At 35.7% G+C, this 24,082-nt stretch overlaps 1 protein-coding gene across 2 annotated transcripts in view; it reads right to left on the bottom strand.

Moving 5' to 3' along the window:
* N (neurogenic locus Notch protein) overlaps nucleotides 1-24,082 on the bottom strand; it is a 132,834-nt gene that overhangs the window by 56,161 nt on the left and 52,591 nt on the right. For both annotated transcript variants that reach the window (XM_066296677.1, XM_066296678.1), the window contains exons 3-5: nucleotides 21,046-21,326; nucleotides 18,769-18,964; nucleotides 3,700-3,833 (exon numbers count right to left, since the gene is read on the bottom strand). In XM_066296677.1, the coding sequence (XP_066152774.1) occupies nucleotides 3,700-3,833; nucleotides 18,769-18,964; nucleotides 21,046-21,326 (611 nt within the window). The remainder of the gene's footprint in view (nucleotides 1-3,699; nucleotides 3,834-18,768; nucleotides 18,965-21,045; nucleotides 21,327-24,082) is intronic.

The following is a 24,082-nucleotide window of genomic DNA, read 5'->3' as shown; positions in this document are numbered from 1 at the left end:
GGCGTGAAATGAGGGCGGAAAGTCGAGGTAGGTAATATGGCATTTTCCAATTTGTAATGAGTAATGATCAACATTACCTATGCGGTTATAAATTAAAAAAAACCACATTGACGCACCGAACGGTGCATAAGAATGGAAAAGTGTATTTTGATGATTGACCTTGCCGATAAGCGCCGCAGATAGTTGTTCTCTGCTCTCGTTAAAAAAACAAATATATTCCACCTGAATCTGTAATCTACCATTATTACATTTCTGAGACAATGTATCTATACTGAGAACACGAGGGGAGATACATTCCTTCGCTATGAAACATCCATGAGAGATGTAGAAAAGCCGCTTTGGTCGCGATTTCAGAATAGTACCACTTTTACGCAATGGTATGTTCGGATATGTTGAATTCAAAAAGTAAATATAAAAACTGAATTACAAACCTTCATAATGAAGTAATAAGTTTAAACGCACATTTTAACCTACTTAATTATCCGAAGAGCGCCACTCAACAATATTGTTAACAAATTTCGCTTCTTCGCTAATTAGACAACTACTAACAAATTAAATGTTATGACTTAAACATAATGTTGCATCTCTTAACTGACCACCACACCGTAGCAACTAAAACCCGTTTGTGCGTGTAGTAAAAGAACAGTTGTTGCATGGCCTTATATAAACGAACGCGTATATGTTTTTGAGATATTTACGGTCGTTGAAAGTGGACCGGTGCAAATATTTAACAATCTTTCGTAATAATTCATCTTCTAATGTGACTCCTCTTTGACTCGCCTAACTCGTAAACCATGTTTCTTAGCTCTGTGAACGTGATCAAAATTGACGTTTGCAAGATTTGGTATCACATTTGCCTGTTTGTGCAGATAAAATAACGGATGGGCATATGTTTGTGGTGTTCGAATCCTAATTTGATAAGTGAATAAAAAAATCTGTAAATTCAACAACATGTGGTCTTTCATCAGCATAAATACGTTGTTCCCGTCATTTTGAAACGTCATGCAGGCGTATCCAACGAGTACCACATACACAAACAAAACAATGTAGTACCTATTGATTTTCAGTCGTGGTACCACTTGCAATGTCATTCAAATACGGTCGATATGCGCATACTTCGGAGCATATGGCCTGAGGACCCTTGAATTCTACGTCTAAGAGAGGAACTTCTACAAGAAAGACACACGTGAAAGTCCGACTGCAGGAAGAATATCCGAATTTTTGATTGATGCAGTAAGTCAGAAAGCCAAGGTCTGGATCCCAGGCACAAAATCGACAAACCGCAAAAGTATCTGGAATAGTATTGATAAGAAGCGATAAGAGCGGGCGAGTGTAGGCAGAAATACATTGGTCGTACTCTCTACCGTGGGAATGGCGCATATAACGATTTCGGGTGCAATCGCTATAATCCTTAGGCACTAGTTCTGGTGTTGATATTATTATTATTATTATTATTATTATCAGTATTATACAGCAGTGACACTTTTTTATAACATAATACTGCTCATGTTGAATAAAATATCGGAAAATTTAGGCCCATTTTCAGCCGAAAACTAACTTTAACTTGTGCCTCCTACATTACATCAGCATGTATTTCCATATTCGAAAAGAAGAAACCTGCTATTAACGGTTTTACTTTAATATGCTCGAGGATGCTTCATTTTCATCACCGGAACAAACATGGGCCAGTAATAATCATTTGCGTACAAAGGAGGAGGAGGAAAACGGTAGTTTTTCTTTATTTACTTCCTGTAAGTCACAATTTTTAAAAGTTTTTAGCAACAATCTCTTAATAAACATTTTTGAGTTGAAATCTACATTTTACTCTACATACATATCTTTAGGAGAAACTTTTCCCACGTGTAAATATTTTACCAATTTAATGAACTCAGAAAGTGCCTTTACCGCACGCAATTGCCGTTTGGACTTTGCCTCTTATCGCTCATTCATTTTTAGTAAATGTGTGGTAAAGTATCATTTTCCATCCTTATTAGGTAGAAATAGTTATCGCTTATCAAAGAATTTTTTATGTTCCCCGGGAAGTTCCTACGAGTCTTGAGATACGCATATGATGAAAATGCTAAAAGCTGATATTGAAGTTGAATGTTTTGTAATAAAACTGGCAAAATTCTTATTAGTTTCTGAGATATTTGGGAAAAATTTATATAAAAAATAAAATTCTGGCATGATTTAGAAAAAGGATAGAAAAAAAAATGTGTATAAATTTCCAGATATAAAATGTACATTAAATTTATCAGTTATTCGCTCCATATACGAATGATTTTCCCAGTCGTTTATAAACCACTCTTTCACATAAAAAACGGGTTTTTTTATTTATACAAGGTGTGATAGAATATGTGGCGAATCACGTGGATTTCCATAGAACGTATAAAAATAAAAAAATTCCTATAAACTTTTTTGCCCTGGAGGTTTCCCTCTTGCGGATTTATCGCCAACTAAAGGGAGCAGCTCAAAATTTGTTTTTGGACTGCACTCAAATTAACAATTTTTTAAATATTTTGGATTCTAATTAGGAATCTTTAAAATGACGCCTTTCCGGAGACCTACGGAGAAAAAACCATTTTTATTATGGTATTATGCAGTATACGTTATAATTAAATGTACTGTGCTATAATGACACATATTTTCGCTAATCGAATATTTTTTTCCAAATCGTTTCTACCTCTTTTGTGCGGGTTTCTGAGCAAGTCCTGTCACGGATGTTTCATACCTACCTATCTTCAAACAGTTTCCGAGATAGATGAGATTACTTACGAATTCTAACTAAATAACAAATAGACTCTCTATTTCGGTAGTAAGGAACTACTTACGCACGGTAGAGCAAACGTACGCTGCGAGAGTGCTAAGGGGTGACTATGACTACTGACGATACGATTAACAACAAGTGAGTCAATTTCAACATACGCTCTAGTTCCAAATTTCATCTGCTGTGATCAAATAACATCAGCTCCATTCCAACAGAGACGTAAATATGACATTCTTCCATGCCCTGAGCACACGTTTCACTGATTCCAAAGGTTTGACATTGCTTTACCTAAACGTCTCTCTCACTGATACCAAATTAATTATTTATATCTAGTTTCACAGGACCTGTTCTATTTTCTACTCCATTAGAAGTTGGACATTATGATAAACAGTAGTTTTCGGTGTAAATGAGAGGAGGAAATAAACGGTAATACGAAATTCGGGTGGAAAAGCGCTTTACTCCATGCTCGTGGAAGTACGACCTCGGCGCTCCATGAATTTATGAGTAAATTGCCCGTTCGTGCGTAATAAGTTTCTTCTTCATAGTTTAAAGACTGGCTTACAGTTTCTTATGTTAGTTGAGAAAGACCTCTTACAGTTTTGTGTAATAAAATGTCTTTGAACACTTAAAAAAATGTTTAATTTTTTTAATTTCTTGGATTGGCAGTTTTTTTTCAAAAATATACCATCCCTTTTAAAAAAACCCGATGTAAACTATTTTTCTAATCAAAATCGAAAATCTATCCAAAAACTTCTATTTTTCATACCCAGTATAAGACGATTTCGAGATGTGTGCCAATCAGTCAAAACTAACAGTGCAAGCCGAAGGTATGATCAATTCGAACGTAATTTATTTGTTAGGACCTCTGATTATCCGGTAGATAGTCAAACTGTGGGAAATCTACTGGGAAATCTAATAACTGCATCACTTACCAGAGGGACAGTCACAGGAGTACGTGTGCTTATCCACAGGCCGGCATCGTCCTCCGTTGGCACAAGGACTGGGTTCGCAAGGAATGTATTCGTTTTCGCAATTTTGACCCGTATACCCCTCATTACAAGTGCATCTGAAAGTAAAAAAAAGAAAATAGAAGTTAGTGAAAATAAAGCCTTCGTCCTAACTTTGTAACCAATGTAAAAAAACAAATGATAAGGAGAGACGAATAATACAACACAAATATACAATATAATAATACAAATAATACAATATGTGTGAGAATGACAGACAAAAATACGTCAATTTCTCGTCTCTTTCCGAGTGTTTTGAAATTAAAAATATTTACTAAAAGGGTTGTTTAACTGTGGCCTTATAGAAGGAAAATGGATCTAGGGTGTGGTTAAAGTACTTTTTTTTATAAAAACTTTAAATGTTGCAAAAATTGTTCCAATATACGAGATGCAAATGTTGCAAAAAAAACATTTTTTAAGGGTTCTCTAGAATTTTCTTACATAAAAAAAATAGTTTCGAAAATGCAGCATTAAGTTACGAGATTTGGCCAAAAGTCGTTATTTACTTATTAAAAGGAAAATTCTTTCCAAAATCGATTATAGAGATAAATCCAAAAGGTTGAACCATCGAACACTATCTCTTTTTTGATAGTGAATTTCCAAATTTTAATTCAAAGATTTTCAATTGTGAATTAAAATGTGAAATGAAAAAAATATAATGAAAAAACACAATTTAAATATGACTTTCATAAAAAAAACAATTTTTTTCTGCAATACTAGCAATTTGTATGTTGAGAAAATACGTCTTAATATTGTGACCACTTCATCTTTCTATGATGAGCGTTTTTGTACTAACTAGGAAAAACAAAATTAGTATTTTCGAAAGTTTTCGGAAATTTTCCAATTTTAAAACGGTTTTAAATGAGCATTAAATTGCCGACATTTGCCTTAAGTCAGCTAATTTTGAATCTTTTGAAGATCCCCATACGTTCCCGCGAGTTCGTAGCAGTCTTTGTAGAGCAACGTAAAAATTTGCGATAGCGCTGATTTTGAACGGGCTGTTAACAGAATTTATAAATGACAATTTTAGACCACTTGCTATTACAACATATAATACATATACGAGGATAGTTCCAGAAGTATCCGACATTATATATAGATGTCGCTTTTTTGCTAAAAATTTGCTAATATTACAAAGGCCTAAATTTAGAAAGCTTATGACTAAAATTTGAGGGTGCCGCGTCAATTTAAGTTTACTTTGGAGCGCTTTTTAGTGAGAGCTTTTAGAGATTTTGTGAATATGGAAGCATTCGTCATTGATGCGTGACTTTAACACTTTCATTTGAAAAGTCTTTGTCCATTCAACATCAAAGCGGGGTTAGATTCTGCTCTGGAGGAATCTAGGCCTTCGTTAACAACTGCAAGATTGCGAGTTGCAGACTTTAAACGCCGTCGTACGAGCTGCCAAGAGGAATTCCGCAGCGGTCGACCCAATCACACTCCGGATCTGACCACTCCCGAAACTGTGGTAAAATTCCACCAGACTGTACTGCCAGATAGACATTAAAAAAAAAATACTGCAGATCGCATTTTGACCCAACCATTGGCTATGAGGAAACTGTGCGCAAGATGAACCAAAACAGCGCCGTGAGTATGTTTCAAGGGAGCGGTTGGTAAAGTTTGGTAGCAATAAGGCCGAGTTTTTGCGTGGGTCCCCGTTTCACACCTGAGATGAAAGACCAGTTAAAACAATAAACTGAAAGGAGGGAATCAGCTCCGAAGAAGGTGAAAACCGTTGCGTCTGCAGGAAAGGTGGTTACATTGGTTTTTTGGGATGTACGTGGGATAATTTTTGTTGATTATCTCGTGAAAGGAAAATTAATAAATGGAATATATTATACAAATATATTGCAGCGTTTGAGCGAAAAAATGAGAAAAAAGCACCGCATTTGACGAAACGCAAAGTCTAGTTTCATCGAGAAACCATCCCATCCACGCTTCCGTCATCGTAATAGCCAAAATCGATCAACTTGATTTGGAACATTTTCTTCGTCCATCCTACTCGTCAGATGTTGCCCCCTTTGATTATTTTCAATTTCAAAACTTGAAAAAATGACTCGGTGGAAGAGGACTTGCCTATACGCAAGACGTAGGAGGTTGATGCCTATTTCGAATCATTCGAAGCTTTCTGCTGTAAGCAGGGTATGGAAGCCCCAGGACTTCGATGGGAAAAATGTGACAATCTCGAAGGAGATTGTATTGAGAAATAATGTAATATTTTCCAAATGCGTTTTTCTTCCGAGTATTAGGTCGGCTATTTCTGGGACCATTTCCATATGTGAAATCGCAATGTTTCCATGCCTAGTTTCTAGATTTCAGGTTATCTGCAAAATCTCAAAGGTCAACACTCTGTAAATGTGCTAAAGTTAAGGAGAATAATTAGACAGGCAAGCATTCATTTAAATGTGAATCCTCAGGATCGGGAATAGTGGAATATTGAGGAAGAGCGGGCTCTAGATGTAGTGCTATGTGTGATTAGCGTTTTCAAAGCGAAAAGAAAGAGAACAGTGTCACAATAGAAAGTGTGAAGTTGTGACGTTTTGAACCGAGCAAAGTTGGTCTGGTCATGGTGGTTTTGATGAATGAGATATTGCAGTAAAATATCTAATGTCAGGTAAGCACCAGGCTGATAGCATCGTTATTAACTGTATGGTAGGTTCGTTGGAACGTGGATTTTAGGCCAAACAAAAAAATTCTGAGGTACCTGAAAGTACGACGTTTTACCTCTGATGTGTGCTTTAAGAGTTAAGAGGTTCTTTGTTGCCTGTGAGTCGACACAATGACTTAAGACGAATCTCACCCCCTCAATCCTGCGCATTGCGTTGGAATGTTGGCTGTTTCAGAGCACTCTATACTCGGGGTGTTTTTTTTTAATCGTTTTTTCGTTTTCGCATGATCAGCGATCGTGAAACATTAAAATATTGCAGATTCTGTTCTCAATTATTTAATGATTCGAAGCCAAATGGGTAAATGAATTCTGCTCTAAATGAATTACATATAAATTAACGAATCAACGGTGGAAGGAGACCAGAAGACTTGAAGCGCTTGCGTAATCAAAAAAGGTTGAAGTACTCGTACACGCGTTGGGATTTGGCGTTAAAAAATGTGGCTTTTCCCAACAGACATATTTAAATGGAATTTTTGTCAAATTCGCAGAAAACAGGGATGTACTGTGATTGAGTACGTGAGCAAACTGTAATATTGAATAAAACAACAATGTTTTCTACCTTTCGTAGAGATGGTAACGAACAGTCCAATGAGTAATATAATCGATTGATTCCTATTGATTGAACGATTATTCAAATGATGTTAGATATTTTGATTATTCATAAAACGGTCTATTAAGTTGGTATTTTACCAAAATAATTTCATAATTGGATTTTGTTACGTTTGTCATACCAAACGTTGCGTGAACCCTGGCCCTAATTCAGCTTCCAAGTAATGTTGCTCATAGTTCTGTGTGTTTCACGTAAGTGTGTGGTAATCACAATGCCAAAATCCAATTCACAATAATCGAACTGGTACAATTTTTTATAGGTATATAAATTTTTTTATAGTCATATTTTCGTGTATGTGTTATAGCCATTTAAACGGTTAAACAACGTAAAAATAATGCATTAATCGCTTTTTACTAAATACCAATGAAGTTGTCCAACAATGTGTACGACAGGTTCACACTGAATTTACCAATAGGATACGCCAATAAATATCCAGAAACGAACAGTGTAGAGTAACAGTGTTGTTTTACTCTTCAATAATTTCATTTCCTGTTATGCCACTGCGTCATCATTTATCAAACATGTAAATTATTTTAATATTAATTAAAATTTTCGATTGATCGAGTATAATATTTCGATGTAACTGTGATCTAATTATAGCCCTTTGATCAAGAAATGATAGGAAACATCGTTTGTCTATGCAATACTGACGGTTGAAGATTATAGACCCGCAAATACTTTTAATATTATTTAATAAATTTTAACAGTTCCAAGCTGCTCATTTTTCCTGCAGCACTCGCATATAATAAACGTCATCCCTTTACGATTGCTTCACAAGCGAAGCGACTAGAAACTTCTTCGTCCAGGATGGCAGCGTTTTGTGGCTTATAACATTAGTTGGTCACATCCTCCTGCAGAATAATAGCCAGAAAAGACCGAACCCTACAACAAATTATCTTTAGTCCAGACCAAAAGATTAACTCCGCAAATCGACATGGCATTATGTTCTTGCTGGGAAGCCAACGTGGGCGTGTGATGTAAAACTATATCTTTTACATGGTTGGTACTCTAAGGTACCTTGCAATTAGTTCGGTACGGCTTTCTAATACATTTTCTTTGTCTTGCGGTAGAATAACAAAGCCGATTATAGTCCCATAAGAGTTGTGGTCGCATTGCGGCCCGGTCTAAGCGGAGATTTATTGGTTTGCAAACCGCAAGGGTTCATTAGACTGTGAGCTCATTAGTCAACCGATTTGGTGTCTTGTATGTGCATTGTTCCCCTTAATTGGCGCTGAAAAAAGACTTTTTCGTATATTTTACTCGTTGAAATTTATTCCTACACCGGAGCTATTGTTATTTCACAAGCTAGTGGGTGGGTGGGACTTCCAATAAACTCTCGGGACTCGCGGCTCATCTTCCTCGAGTAAGCTGTTAAAAATGTAATGCAATGTAATTAATTCTACACCGCGGGCCATTTGAATATAAACACAGGGTACATTTTAAGTACCGAATTCTCAGGAACCATTATACACGTTTACACCACGACATATCTGAATACAAGTGCCGCTCATGAAAGCAAATATTTGAATATATCAACATAGCAGTCGGGCCACTTGAATTGTTAATTCAACATTGCATGTTGCGTGTCAAAAGCCTTATGATTGATAATACAACCTGAACTTTATTTTCTTTCTAAAAAAATGTGGATTTCTTACAGGGAGTACCACGTCCTGCCCGAAATGTAGAGTTGGCATCGGGGAAATTGATGATTCACCCGCTTCTTCTACTTTTAATAATGGTAACGGTCCAGTTAAAAATAGCTTAAATCGCTATCTAGCAACACATAATCACATTGAAGATTTTATATTGCCTCGAATGCACCACCTGCCTTATTCATTTCCTCTGATATTGGTTTTATTATCGCCCCCGGGCTGTACAGCGTGAAAACTGAGATGCTGCATCTACGTGCCGCAGTAATTAAAATAATATTACGTATTATATTCTTTTTGATATTGATAAACTGCATCTGCGCAGTAAACGGGTTCGGGAATTTGTCAAATAAATCTAAAAACACATGGATTTATAGACATAAATAAAGCAGCATGTAAGATACTCGCAAAGGAGGAATATGGATTTGCTGCAGACGAGGCACTGAGCATTTCTTAGGTTCGAACTTAGAGCCCGCAACGGCCCTACACTAGAAAGATTTCTTCGCCGTTTAAACCATCAGCTTCGGCTTTTGAGCTACATCTAAAACTTCCAGTTGGTTTAGGAGAGCTAGTTACTGCAGAAACTCCATAATATTAGAAACGACTAGTTTAAATAGGAAAATACAGGTATGAAGGAATTTGGAAAATTCGAAGGGAATAGAATGATTCCGCACCAACCTGCATTAACTCCGTGGCGACAATATTTGACACAAAATGGTCTCTTAGGAAGCCAATTGCAGAACTAATTTAAAGAAAATAGTGTTCGTCAGATCATCAGTTGATTTGAGTCTTTGAAGAAGGTCTTGAGGAGCATAAGTTTTCATCGTGCAGTATATTAGTATACATATCAGACACCCACTACAACTTGCTTTGGTATTCAACCTAGATCTTAGAACTTATCAATGCTAGAAACATTGATTTAAAAAAATACTGTTGGACGTACGTCATATGGAAAACATTAAACGGGTAATCGGTAATCGAAGGCACGTATGGTGGAAGCATACTTTTCGATCCCAGTAAGGCATCCGATACACGGTGTCGTAACACGTACTAACCGGATTTTTTGCGAGAAACTTGTATGTCTTTTATGGCGACGCGTTTTCATAGAAATCCCTCTTAATTAAAGGCCAATTACGGCAGTCTTTATTTGGTCCCATTATCATTTAATCAAGGCAAGGATCGCTGCGATTGTTTTGCTACCTCTTCTGCTCCGTATTCAAGTATTCGTTTTCCTGGATCAGATATATTAAAAATCAGTTCTAGTTCCTCATTCTAGTTTCGTTTTCGTTGCCTTAACGAGACCGAAAAGCAAAACTTGTTCTGTTCCTGGCGGGACATGTTACACCTCTGTGAACGTCGTCGGTCACAAAGATTTCAGTGACCCCGGGGGTCAAGTTGGGTCTTCGTAATAGTTCCGGTTTTTTTTTTTATTGTTATGGGATTGTTACACAATACAAAGAGAATGCATGCTATGATTACAACAACTGTATTCGTACAATCTTTAGTACTTTTATTGCTGTTAGCGAGAACATCAGCAGCAGTAGTTCAGCTTTTATTAACTTTATACGACACCCCACGTTATAACCATAAACTTTTGCGAAAGACATAATGAAAATTGGCATTGTATGTGTGTATGTGTGTGTGAAGATTACTTCTAAACGTAAAACATAACAAAATGAAATTTTAGATCTGGAAAGCGTCAACGAGTCCTGTAAGAACGGCTAATGAACGTACAAGAAATATTATTTTATTTTATAGTGTTGGTCGCACACTAATAATAATTTGGAATGAATAATAATAATTTTTTCGTATTCATTATTAAAGCATGAAGATTGCAATATTTTAAACTACCTTTAACTTAAAATGAATGTGAGCTATGATTACAGCAAGAGAAAATGTAATGGAAATCATTTTATGCATCAGTCAATGCTTCTTCCTCAGTAAACACGTATGATATCCGCTTTATTCTACTAAAATACAGCTTTATTGCACCAGTACCGTAATGAATTTCTTTCTCTATGTAAGTCGCACACAGAGCCCTTTACAATCAAACCGGGCACAAAAGTAATAACTCCTAATACTTGGGAAAGAAAATTAATTGAAATTTAATCGCTACGATTCTTTTCAAACCATTAAAGAATGATGAATAGATAATATTAAGAATTATTAGTTGGTCGTTACCGTACTCACAAAGGAGAAATGGCAGTAACATTCGTGTTGAAGCTGAAAAAATTACTATAATGAACAAAGTACTGCAGCACGCATAGAATACGCAAATAACTTTCTGCTGAAAATTTCAATGAACCGAAAAGGCTAAGTGTCATATTGTTTTTAAATCAGAGAAAAATCATTAACGATTTTCCTAAACTTTTAGTTAAGTATATGACAAAAAAATAAAAAATTATTTTTTAAAATCTAAGTAAGATACAGGGTGATTACTACGAGGGCTACATATTTTTTATTACAATTTCTCTCAATATTGTCTGTTAGTACAATATAAGTACCATCTTTTAAGCAAAACGAAGTAGATCTCCTTCCACTTCTCCCATTTGCTGAGTCCGAACGAAGAACCACGCACGACGCAGAATTTTTATATTTATTTATTACTATCAAAAAACAACTTGCTCTTCGTTTATCTTTATTTTCGGTCACGAGAATTTTTCTACGACCTGAAGGAAATGTATTGCGCATTACCCTCTTTTTCACAGAGCTCACTTCATTACGTAGCATCTTGCGTCCCATCATTGTCCAACAAATCGGGACGATCCTCTGCTCTTTATCTACATAATATTGTTTGTTCAAAAATTATCATCATCGTTCGACAATATTAGCGGTTATAGAGTTTAGTTTGTCTTTCTGGTAATCACATTGGTCGCTTATCTTGTGAAAAGGGAAGAAATAGGTTTTTATTTTAGGTAAACATGTTATTGCGGTAAAGCTTACAAAGCAAACAAGTGGTACATCTCTGCTATTTACTTCTAACATCGCCTATTACCATCAGGAAGTGATGTTACCAACAACCCCAAAAGCTATTTATCTCTTCTTGTTCCGATAATCGTGTATTAATGTTAGAAAATGAAAATTCTTTAACGAGAACTTTTTATGTGCCGCACACGGATATGAGAAAATGGACTTGTAACAGTCGTCAGTGGCGTGTAACAAGTATATTTATGTACTTATTAACATTAGACAACATCGGCCGGTAACGTCGAAGCTCGGTAAATGTGACCTGTTTTTTGGTAGAGAGAGATGTTAAAGACGTTTTAATTGGAGCTTTGCTACATCAAGTCATAAACAAAACCATGAAAATTGCGTATGGATCATGAGAGCCTCTCGGACTACCGCGACCTTTTTTCCAAAGAGAGGACATGTGTAGGTACATACATGCATACATTCTAATCTCGTGTATATTTCTTGCGTTTAGATTACTACTTCTTTCACGTTTTGCTGAGATACAGTACGAAATAAACTAAATGATAATATCGCAATGTATGGTTCTGTCACCCAATGGCTGGAATACTCTGTGTAGCCGAGATGCGATCATTTGAATAGGCACTAAGTACAAATGATAAAATGTTCGGTTGTAAAGATTCTAGTAGTGCTGAGACTATGGAGCGAATTTTGTTTCAACAGCGTGCCCAGCTAGTAGGAGTTAGACCTCGGACTGTCGAATATCTGTTGAAATTAAACCACGGAATAACACCACAATTATATAAATGGCAAAGTGGCTGCATATAACCTGCCAAAGTAACTTTAAATATTTAGACCTGTCCGACCAGTATCTTATGTTTGAGAATCCGAACATTGCTAATTGCTTGTCCAAACACAAAAAGCGACCGACTCGATGGTCTTGGGCAGCTTTTAGCTGACAATTTATGAAGCGAAGAGTTTTTTGATTAAATAAGATAAACTTCTAAGTATTGATTCAGAAAGAAACTCCTTGCCGAGGTGTTTAGATTGCAATCGATAAAATTAACATTATCTATACCAAAAGGAAGAGCTCGGGCGTATTTAATTCGCGTAACATTCCGTACTAAAAAGTTCCCATACAACTGGAGGTTCAAGTAATTTCAGAAAGGAAACCAGCGCAGTAAAATCAACTTCTTGCATTAGAAACGCGTAAAGCAGTTTTTTGTTTTGATCGAAAGCAGTACCCTGTAATTACCTACGAGATTTGGTCTATTAATTTATGAAAAGTAGCTGTTATGCAAATCTAAAGATTATTGATCTGGTGTAATTAAATTCAGTTTGGAAACTAAATTAATGGTTGAATAATATTTCGATTACTCTGTTGAGATTTCAAGTTTGTGATATATGAGGCTAAAAAAAAATGTTAATTAATTTATTCTTGTGTAAACAACAAAACAGTACACAGAATACGATTTGGATGATTATCGATTCAACAAATATATTCAGGATTGTTGATCGAAACAACCCCCCTCCTCTGTTCGGTCGTAAATCAATAGCCACCGAAAAAAAATTATTGATATGGTGAGATGATAATGAAAGAAATATTTTGGTTATATTCAGGTTATGTCAGGTTGTCCGGAAACAACGTTGAAACATTTTAGGAGGTTAAAATAAGAAAAAAAGTTCCTATAAGGAAACCCCAAAAAATGCTTCTTAAAGGGGCTAGAACCCTTTAAAGGAGGCCCTCTGAAGATGTTTTTTCGTAATATTTTCGAAACGGTTTCTGTTAATAATTGCAAATTTTAGTCAGGGTCGTCACATACAGAGGGTCTCTTACGTAAATCTTGCATTACCTTTTTTGTTTGTGACAATTCTTTATTTTTGAAATGAAATTACTGATTCGCAAATATTTTCCAGTGAAAATGGTCCTCTCGCTTCATCTCGTTAGGATAGACCGTTTCCCAGAAAAATGATTTTTATAAATCGACGCGCGACTACTGGGACATAGAAACGTATCTTAATGAACATAATAGGCATCCTCGTAATAGAAATACTTTTTTATTAACCAGCAATTACAAGACAAACATTAGTAATTATTACTCATAACGAATGTTGAAAATGACCTCAGTTCATCTCAATACATCTCATTTTGTTCTTCGTAGGAAACCTACAGAAAACACCAGGCTTATTCCTGATACAATCACACGCAGTAAATATGTGCTGCTGCAATTCCTCCCTAGTGCCAATCGAGACAGCATAAATCAATTCCTTCAAGTACCCCCATAGAAAGTAATCCAGAGGGATTAAATCTGATGAACGTGGTGGCCAGTGCACTAAATCTGTTCATTAATGTGCATTTATATGTCTCTGTAGTCGCGCGTCGATTTATAAAATCATTTTTCTGGAAAACAGTTCATCATAGCTATGGCATATGATAGATAAACTGGGGTCTAAATCTTCCGGGAAATTCGAAAATGTAATAAAATACAGGGTGTGCCATTTGAAATAACAAAGTTGTTGTCTGTTACACATAGATCTGTCAACGTCGCAACGATACCAATATTTTAATTCAACAGATCAAACTTCATTAAATCAGTATCCAAAATTTCAGATCTCTAGCTATATTAGAACCCCGTAAACATTTAATAGGACACTCACCGCGAATGACCCTATATATATAATTCATCTTTATTCGAAAGGAACGGGCTATCGATCATTTGGTCTTTCTGCCCTTGTTGTACAATTATTCTATTTTGCTGACATATTTCTCTAGAACGAGAAAAATTATCGAAAACGTAGTAACGCAAATATCAAAAGGAAAATTCAGGAAACAAAGATCGTTTTATTCTATTATTTGACCAATTTTAGTTATGTCTGCTTGCAAAGTTAATATGTGTGTAACATTTATTGTTTAAGTTAAAAGCAATTTTACTGGAATCATTCGAACCTTGAAATTGCAGAACTAACGCCAAAAATGGCACTTTTTACATGAGTGACACAATATCTAACGAGTGTAATAAGTGACTTTTTCACGTGTTTCACATTATGCTGTTTCTACAGGGTGGGCCACGAGTAATACCTCGGAATTTCATGACAAAGCCAAGAGATTTTTTTAACTGTTTCTTTTTTGAGGTGTACACAGACTAACTAGAGCTACATTTTAAAATTATTTTCAAAGTATACAGAGTGTCCCAATCACATCTAATTGATCAAAGTTGCATTTTTTTAAATGGGATCCCCTGTATATTATATAATTTTTAAACTCCACCATTAAAATAAAATTAAGTTGTATTAAGATTTATGGTATCTAACTTTAACAGTTTTTGAAATAATTCAGTTTTTGTCAAGATGCAAGATAATTTTCAACACCCAATCTCTCATCTCATATTTAAGTTTTTAAAACAAAATTTTTCATAGGAAGCCATCAAGGGACCAAATTTTGTACTGTAAGTTTCAAAAAGTCGGCGAATTGTACAGGATGTTCTAAAAATAGCGCCAAATTCGTTCAACTTTTAACTGTTAATAACTTTTTTAATTTAAATGGGACACCCGGTATGTTGTGTTACTGTTAGATGCCAAATTTACCTATCTATTGAATATCATTAGGGTGAATTATTTCAAAAGCTGCTAGAGTTAGATACCATAAACCTTAATACAACTTAATTTTATTTTAATGGTCGAGTTCAAAAATTATATAATATACAGGGGACCCCATTTAAATAAATGCAACTTTGATCAATTACATGTGTTTGGGACACTCTGTATACTTTGAAAATAATTTTTAAATGTAGCTCTAGTTAGTCTGCATACACCTCAAAAAAGAAACAGTTAAAAAATCTCTCGGCTTTGTCATGAAATTCCGAGGCGTTACTCGTGGCGCACCCTGTACAGCTGTGGAAACTACGAACGATCTCTTCTCGATTTCGTTCAATTTTGTTCTGACTTATTGGAAATCGTTCCATTGTTCCAGCAACAGTGCCCATTTGTGAAGTTGCACTGAATTTGACAGGCGTCAAAATTTCCCTGAAGCAACATTCAATGTTGCAATTATAAAAATATGAAAATGTTCAAATACACGGTGAAATATCGCGAGAACATTTAACAATCTTCAATGAATATTGTAAACTGGAAAAGAGACAATATCATTGCTTGATTAGCGTGTAAAAAGCGCATTCTACACACTCACATAAGAATGACCTCACAGGAGTGCGCACAGTACGCGCGTACGTACAGCATTTATTGTTGATAACAGTTTGCGATTTTCTGGTCGCATTATTATCGTGGTTTCTTTATTGTCGGCTTAGTTAAAAGTGAAATTTCCGCATCCCTTCACGAACCACCCAGAACTTTTACGAAATTCGACGTCTCGGCAACTGTCAATTAAAATTTTTCTTATCCACCGAGACTTGGCTAACGTTTTTGCACGCCCCTGGCTGTTGCGGATGCATATTAATTCTTAGATCTATAGTAATTTACATATATATTTGTATTTAATAAATCAAAAACAATGAAGTGGAGATTTCCTATACGGTTGCACTAGCCCGAGGCAAGGACGTTCTACATTTGTTTCACTACCCGGATCTAAGGTAAGAAAAGCGGCAAATTAAGCATTATGCTCGTATCAATCAATACTTTTCTGTGCGATTTTTATTAGCGTTTATATAACAGAAAGTCATTAGAACTAGTTTCTTAATGTCACTCGTGCTTAATATGTCCATTGGTGAATTTTGTCTTATTGTGGGCGTCGACCGTTTCAACTTTCTTGAGCAATTACAGCGCCAACGTTGGAATAGTTACACGCGTTAATTGTTTCTTGTTCTTTGTATGAGACAGAAGAAAAACTCACCTCCAATTGTCTCTGTCTGATGTTTGAAATTTTTTGTGGTCAATCGAAAAATGTCCCGACTTCGGTTAAAAAAAAAAAAAAAAAGGAAAAAACTGTTGGGTTCCAGGTCTCCAGTTTGAACAATGAATAAAGCGAGATTAGAATTTCAAATAAGCTTGGGATGCCGTACAATGTTGGTCAATATTTTCTCATAGCCTTCTGTGTCTAATATTGGAAATAAACATTGGGTATGTTTCATGAATAAAGAAGGCGAAGAGGCCGGACACTAAAAATAAACGATAAGAGCGGTCATACATTTTTTCTGCGTTTGTGTACCGTTTTAATATGACTTGTGCAAGTCGCTTACAATCTAAGAACGGTTTGTTTCAACAAAAGCTCAATTCTCAGATTGGCATTGTATCGATTTCATCTGTGCGACAACAGACGTTTAACGATTCACAAAAGATTAATGCTGAATTCAGTAAAACCTTCAATATATTTTATTCAAATTTGCTTCTACATTTTCTGGCTACCGTTGCACGATCTACGATTTCCGATCATTGCTCGTTTCATGGCTGCCAAATGCCAGAAGTGCTCTAGAACATTTTTTCAAAGTAGTTTGAAACTTGGTGTCGACTCGTATCTGCAGTGACTCGCATTAATATACGGACACTACGGTGTTTTTGGAAGGATTAGGTTTTTTGCTAACTTATTATTAACGAACATTATTTATTGCGTAATCTTTGGTTACAACAATGTTTCTAGTGTACAGGGTGTCCCAGAATAAGGGGCTCGACGCTTAACCACACATTCCTTGGTCAAAAATATATAGATTCCTGGCGGTATACTTATATACGAAATTGTCTCTTTCTGGAGATACGAGCTCTTAAAGTCTCACTTTTTTCTTAATTTTTGCAGATAAACCGAAAACGACTAGACGCATTGCTAGGAAATTTGGTGTATAATCTTTCTGCTTCCTGGGGCACATTCGACGGGGCCTACAATGGTAAAACCGCCAGGAGTAGTGGTCAATTGCTACAAGGTCGAATGTTAAATACACCAGAACTTTTTTATTCGTTCATGCAGACGGTTGGTTTTTATTTTATGAAATTTCCGGTCAGTTACGTAACTTTTTTTTATCTCTTATTGAATTTTGATTTGGAACCTCCATTAGACGAAAAAAATTAATGGAGGAAATGATGTGCCTCTTCAATGGCCGCCTAGATCTCCAGATCTAACTCCCTGCGATTTCTCCATTTGGGGTTGCTAAAATCTCGTGTATATGCTGTTCCTATTCAAAATGAAGACGGTGAGTTGTTGTTTTATGAAGTTCCCGGTCAGTTACGCAACTTTTTTGTCTCTTACTGAATTTTGATGTGGAGCCTCCATTCGAGCCAAACGCTAAATTACGCAGTTTTGCTCCTACTTAAACCTCTTTGTATCTCCTCTAGTTTCCGAGATAACAATTGTGAGGGGAAAATTTGAAATACCCTGTATGTTTAAAAAAGATGATAATAAAATAATACTGACTAATTTGAAACCTAGATTTTATGATATGATAATGTCCCTCATTTCTTCCATACTTTTTTCTATTGCGATTGTCTTTATTTTAGAGTTTTCTCCTACTTTTTTCTCGCTATATTTACTTTCTTACACTTATTTCCTCGAAATTTTCCTGTGCACATTTTTTGCATACACTTTATGTCCCTGTAATTTATTCCAACACACCTTCTCTTTTTCGTTACACGTTTCTCCAGTTCCCGTCCCAATTCCTCGTTTCTTCTAAACATTTTCAAAACTAGCTACGTAATCATTTTCCTAATTTTGTACCAAACCGTAAATTGTTTCTTATGTTCACACCATATCATAATGTTCTTCCTTACTGTCGATTAAGGCATGTTGGTCATTATTATAAATAAAATAAACGTTTTAGGAGATCCGTTTCTCAATTTCGAAACAATTATATCTAGCAGCTAAAATTGCGTGTATATGTGTGATCCAAACACAACCACAAGGCAAAAAGTTGCTTTATGATCCAAAGCATGGGAACAGTTTTTTTTATTATAATAATAATTGCAGCAACGACCGTTAACAAGCTTATTGTTTCCTGTGTAAGAGAGCCCATTGAATATGGGTTTATATTATTTATTAATTGCTCCACGACGTTTCAGCTGCTACATGAGAAATCAGACCACAATTTACTTAACTTGTTCCAAATGAGAATAAAATTTATACTCGCGGATTTTGATTTTCAAATGTCTCATTACAATCCAACATCCACAGTTTCACAATGTATAAAAGTGCTGAAATTACTGAATTCTGAAAGACTTACGTATAGCTCCCGTGTGTGTTATGGCACTTTCCATGTTTACAGGGTTTTTGCTTGCATTCATCCTTGTCTTCCTTGCAACTAGCTCCAGTAAATCCTGGCGCGCAGTTGCATTGATACGACTCACCCACGCTGACGCACTCTGCGCCATTTCGGCAAGGTTGTGATGCGCAGTGGTCCTGCTTTTCGCAGTGCTCCCCTGAAAGTCACAAAATTTAATTAGGAAAATTACTGAGTTCCGCCAAAATACGTGGCGTTTCAAATGTTTTTGGCAACTCTCGTTGCAAACCATCTTTTAGTTTCCTCAAAATTCTCAGCCTCAATTTAATTTGAAAATTTTGGCCTTGCCGATTTTTTTAATTCGCCACGCCTTCCCGGGCATTTGCTAATAGTAGAGATAAGACGCTTTATCGCATATTTTTGAAGATATTTCCAAAAATGGTAGAAAAATTCTTCCGTTGAAAGCGGAGTGACGAATTTTAATTGATTGAATGATCAATGGCACGGCTTAAAGTTGCAGAGGGTCAACGAGTATCTGGCCTCGTGGAAATTATCGTCCCGAAGATGTTCATTATCACTTGATTCATCTATAATCATATTATAGTAATTCAAAATACACATTTTGATGTCAAAACTTGAAATAAGTATGATTGCTAATTCATGAAATTGACGACGCTTATGGCGAAACATCGAAATAGGAGAAGACAATGCACAACTCGCGAGATCGGCGATAAAGACTTTATGTCCCGTGGATCCCTCGTTAGTCCCTCTGGTGCTACGTGACCTTTATCTAATTTCAGTTAACAAGCTAAATATTAGTTCATTATGAAGTTGTTGCGTGCAAACACATTTTATTAGGCTAAAATGATTATCTGCCTAAAATGTAACTGTCAATTTAAACTTTACAATGTAATTCTTGATAATCATTGAAATTAATGGGATGAATATAAAAATGGTCAAAAATCGATTTGACAGCACTAAAATTGCCGTAAATCGATATTAAAAAGCACTCTTGCATTTTTTATCCGTGCCGGATTTTTCGAAGGTACAAAAAGGTGTTTTTAATGGCTGCCATTTAACAGGAGATAAGATGCAAGCGGTTGACGTGTCATGCAAATTTTAATTAACAACCATTGAAAGTGCCGATGACGCGGTTATTTAACTTTTAGACTTAAAGCAGGTAGCCAGATACGGATTATTAAAAAGAAATCTTAATATCCCTGAACATGAGACCGTGTAAAATGGTCGACATATTCCAGTTTTTAAGTTTAGTTGCAGCCGGTTAGTGGCACGCATGTGAATAATAAAAAACAATTATCGTTAAAATGCAACAAGTCTAATGGAAGAACAATACCGCTAAAAAGACGTTGGATCCTCTTAAGGTGTTCTTTTTTCTTTTTTTTTTCTTTTTTTTTGAATAAAAACGACAAGAGCGAAGAGGAATTTCATTAGATTCATTCGAGTAACAGTCATGTCCTTTTTCCATGTTCTCTCTTAACACTGATCTGAAAGTTAATAATGCATCATACTATTTCATTGTGTTTGTATTTTACAACGTGGAACACGCTATTGAAGTTTTGTAACATTAAGTATCGGTTCGTGTGAAAGTAAACGCCCTGTATAAGTACCACGCCTTTATAGGCAACTTGCTTGGCATAAAATCCGTACATGTAGTAAAACGAGAATGTCATGAAACACACAGTTTTTCTCTTTGGGAGCGATGATACCTAAGTGCCAACTTCTTCAAGGGGAGGGAGGGAGGAAAACTCTTTCGCGCTGACGCTGCTCGGTAAGGTAAAAACGACTTGAAAATCAAATCGTAAACGATTTTCTCGCATTACTTCTAAACCACTAAAATATCTATTAATGCCCCGATAAAACGTCCTTAAAAACTGGAAAGTTAAGAGTTCTTATTCAGGACAACTACCGTGTTACAAGCTGAGATTTTCATGTATCGGGCGTAATTTATGATACTTCCTTATTGGTAATTTGCCTATAAACTGACTTTTAGTGCTTCCAGATCTTTAATTATTATAGCCAGCATTACCAATGCCTTAAATGGCTCCTTAACTGCCAGTTTGTTTAATATTTTGTAACTTATGGCTGATATATGCTAATCACCTAGCGGTAGGTGCAAGCTAGGCAATGTAGTACTGCAATGATCGTAAAGAAATAGGATATCGTCATTTGAAAACTAAAAAACGCCAAGATTAATCCCTGGCAGCAAGTTGCGCGACCCTCCTCACTTTGTCACTGAACGACAATATCAATTAAACTTACCAGTATATCCAGGAGCACAAGAACATTGGTAACTCTCCAAGGACCTCAAGGAACAAGTGCCCCCGTTGAAGCACGGTTTTCGATCGCAGCTGTTAGCCACGCGGATCTCGCATAGGGAGGCACTAAACCCCAAAGGGCACAAACACTCGAAGCCAGGAACTCCACCTAGAACGTTACGAACTTGACAGGAGCCTCCATTTTGGCATCGAGGACCTGGACCTTTGCCTGTGTGGCAAGGGTTTAAGTACTGGCAATATTCTCCTACATGTTTTGAGGTACAGCTGAAAAGAAAGAAATGAAAAAATTAACACTACTAATCGTAATTTTACTCCTATGCGGACTACAGAACGCCATTTTTCGAATCATTTGATGAAGGAAAATTCATATGAACGCAGGTATTTGAACGTTTCATGTCCCAGATACGGTTGCTGCAGAGTGCTAAGGTTATAATTCTTTTTCGTTTTTGACTTTAGAGTTTCGAAAGTCTCTAAGACATTTAGCTCAAATTTGAATTTTCTCGGGTCAGCATCAACAGATATAGCACATAAATATACAGGGTGATATTATTTCGAGGGCCGCACTCTTGACTATCGAGACATCTTATTTAAGTTGCTTGGTACGAACTGTTTGTTTTCCGAACCTGGTTGAAGTATTTTTTGAGGCATTTTTTTAGTTGCTTAAAGTTAAACTTCCGCACTTTTTACTTAAGTTTAGAATTCACGGTCAATTATGGATTTTCACTCAAAACACCCCAAAAACGATTGAAAATATTGACCTTGTCCACACAAACTATTTTTTTATGCATTGATATCACTAGAATTTTTTACATGCGTTTCCTTCTCCTTTATGACCCACCTGGAAAACACTGACGCTAAAATATCAATAAAATCGTTTTGAAAAAACTGAATTAAATGGACCTCGAAACAGGGCAAGACGTAGTCAAATCCGTTTATTCGTTTCGGAATTGCAAAACTTTAAAAGTGACCCGAAAATACCTTAACCCGCATAAAATAACGAGCCGTTTATTTACAAGTAGTAATGATAAAAATGAAGCAAAAAACTGGTAATTCACAAAAAATGTCCATTAATCTCATTATTAACCTAATTTTTCATTTTCATTAACTAATCTAAATACATAGCATTTGCATGCAGCTAGATTAAGAAAAAAAAATGGTATTCTCTATGCTGAGAAAGATCGAAAAGTATTAAATATATGAAAAAATTAGTTAAAACTTTCTCAAATCAATAGTCGATGGGATATTGCAACATATACTTTGGAGGGGAGGGGACTAAAAGAACATTCCGGTAGAAAAAATATCGCCCTGTAGATCACCCCGGCAGAATAACATTGACCCTTAAATGTTATCTACGTTCCAAATTTCAGCTAAATATCTCAAAAACTCCGCCACCTGTAAAAATGACAAACTTCAAATGGTAGCACCCTGTAGATATGAAACAAAGGTAGTTTGGCATATAAATTTCCGAACACAATGTTCATATTTTGTTTGCATTTTAGGCATGAAACGACCAGTTACCTCTTTGAAATAAGTAGGTAGGTAGTATAAATCTTTTCACAAGCTTTTCAGCTAATTTCTATGCATAGTTAACAGAGTTCTTTAATGCTCTGTAGATTGTGAATTCTACAGTCTCAGCGGTAATGTTGCATGAAGGTTTGTGCTTCACGCAAATTATAATCTCCATTTCCCTATTCATTATGGTATGTAATGAACATAATCACAGCAGATGTTGGATGGGCGTTATTTTTGTTTGGAAAAAGATTATTTCGAAGTTACTGCCGGCGAAGCTATTGAAAAAGGCTAGAAAAAAGATGACATTATCTGGAAAGTTCTGTTGTACCGGCGATTTGTCTCCGTGCCCTGAATCTTAAAAACGACTAGATAAGTCCGAGTTGCGTCTATTTTCTCATTAAGATATATTCCAGAACAAGGAATTTTTGTTTTTGTATTTATTTCTTCTTGATGTGAATAACTATACACGTGTATGTATGTTATAGTGAAAAAATTTAATAGCGTAAATGATGCATTAATAATCTCTATTACAAATTAGTATTTATCAACAGTTTCGATTATTAATTGATTTGCAGAGTGACCATCAATTAAAGAAAGTATCGTTTAAAGTTAGTTCGTTTTTTTTTTATCTAGGAATGATCATGAATAACACTTTCTTTTAAGGATTCCATTGTAGTCTACCCGAAAGTGTCTATTTCAGCAAAAATTTTAACAATAAATTTGTTCCACCGTATATAGTTCGCGAGATATTTCACGTTGGAATATGATAATTGCGGCGGTGCGTATTTCATTATGACTACTGCAAAAGTTTGACAACATTTCTAAAGTTTAAAATGGGTTATGCGTGAAATTCTGCCCATCACTGTCCAAAAAAGTTATCTATGCCACGAGACGGAAATCGCCACAATATATAAAAATTTTAGTACTTTCCTACTCGATAATTTCACAGACCATATCTCAACGATTACAGCTCCAAGAGCCTGTCTGATTTCAAATTTCAAATCTTTCCATTAAAAGCCATTTTAAGCCCAGGTAAAATTTCCATTTGGCCGCGATACATAAACACAACGCGCGGCTCTAAGTTGCGCCCCCTCCCCCCTCATTTTTCTCTTAATTTTTTTTAATCATGCTTACGTCGCCGGTACCACAAAATGGTAGAATTGAAATAATTTAGGTCCAGTGGCACCTTAAATTAAAGGTCTTCGAAAACTACATTCAATCATACGTTACGATCCAAGATCTATCGAAGAGTTTTTGCGGGGAATTGGTATAAATTTGATAAAAAAATACAAAAGAAACTCAGTTAAATAGTATGTAAAACATTAAAAAACTTTTGTGTTGATACGAAATTGTTTTGTTTTCGATTTTGTGCCCGCAGAGTCTTTGGTCATTTTTATTTATTTATTTATTTATTTATTTTATCCAAAGGCTAGTTTTGAGCACAAAATTGAAAACAAGCCAATGTCCCATCAACAAACTCGTTTTTTCAACGCTTACGTACCATTTAA

Source organism: Euwallacea fornicatus, chromosome 26 (genome assembly GCF_040115645.1).
Source record: "Euwallacea fornicatus isolate EFF26 chromosome 26, ASM4011564v1, whole genome shotgun sequence".
Lineage (NCBI taxonomy): Eukaryota > Metazoa > Arthropoda > Insecta > Coleoptera > Curculionidae > Euwallacea > Euwallacea fornicatus.
This window is presented reverse-complemented; position numbering and strand designations above follow the sequence as displayed.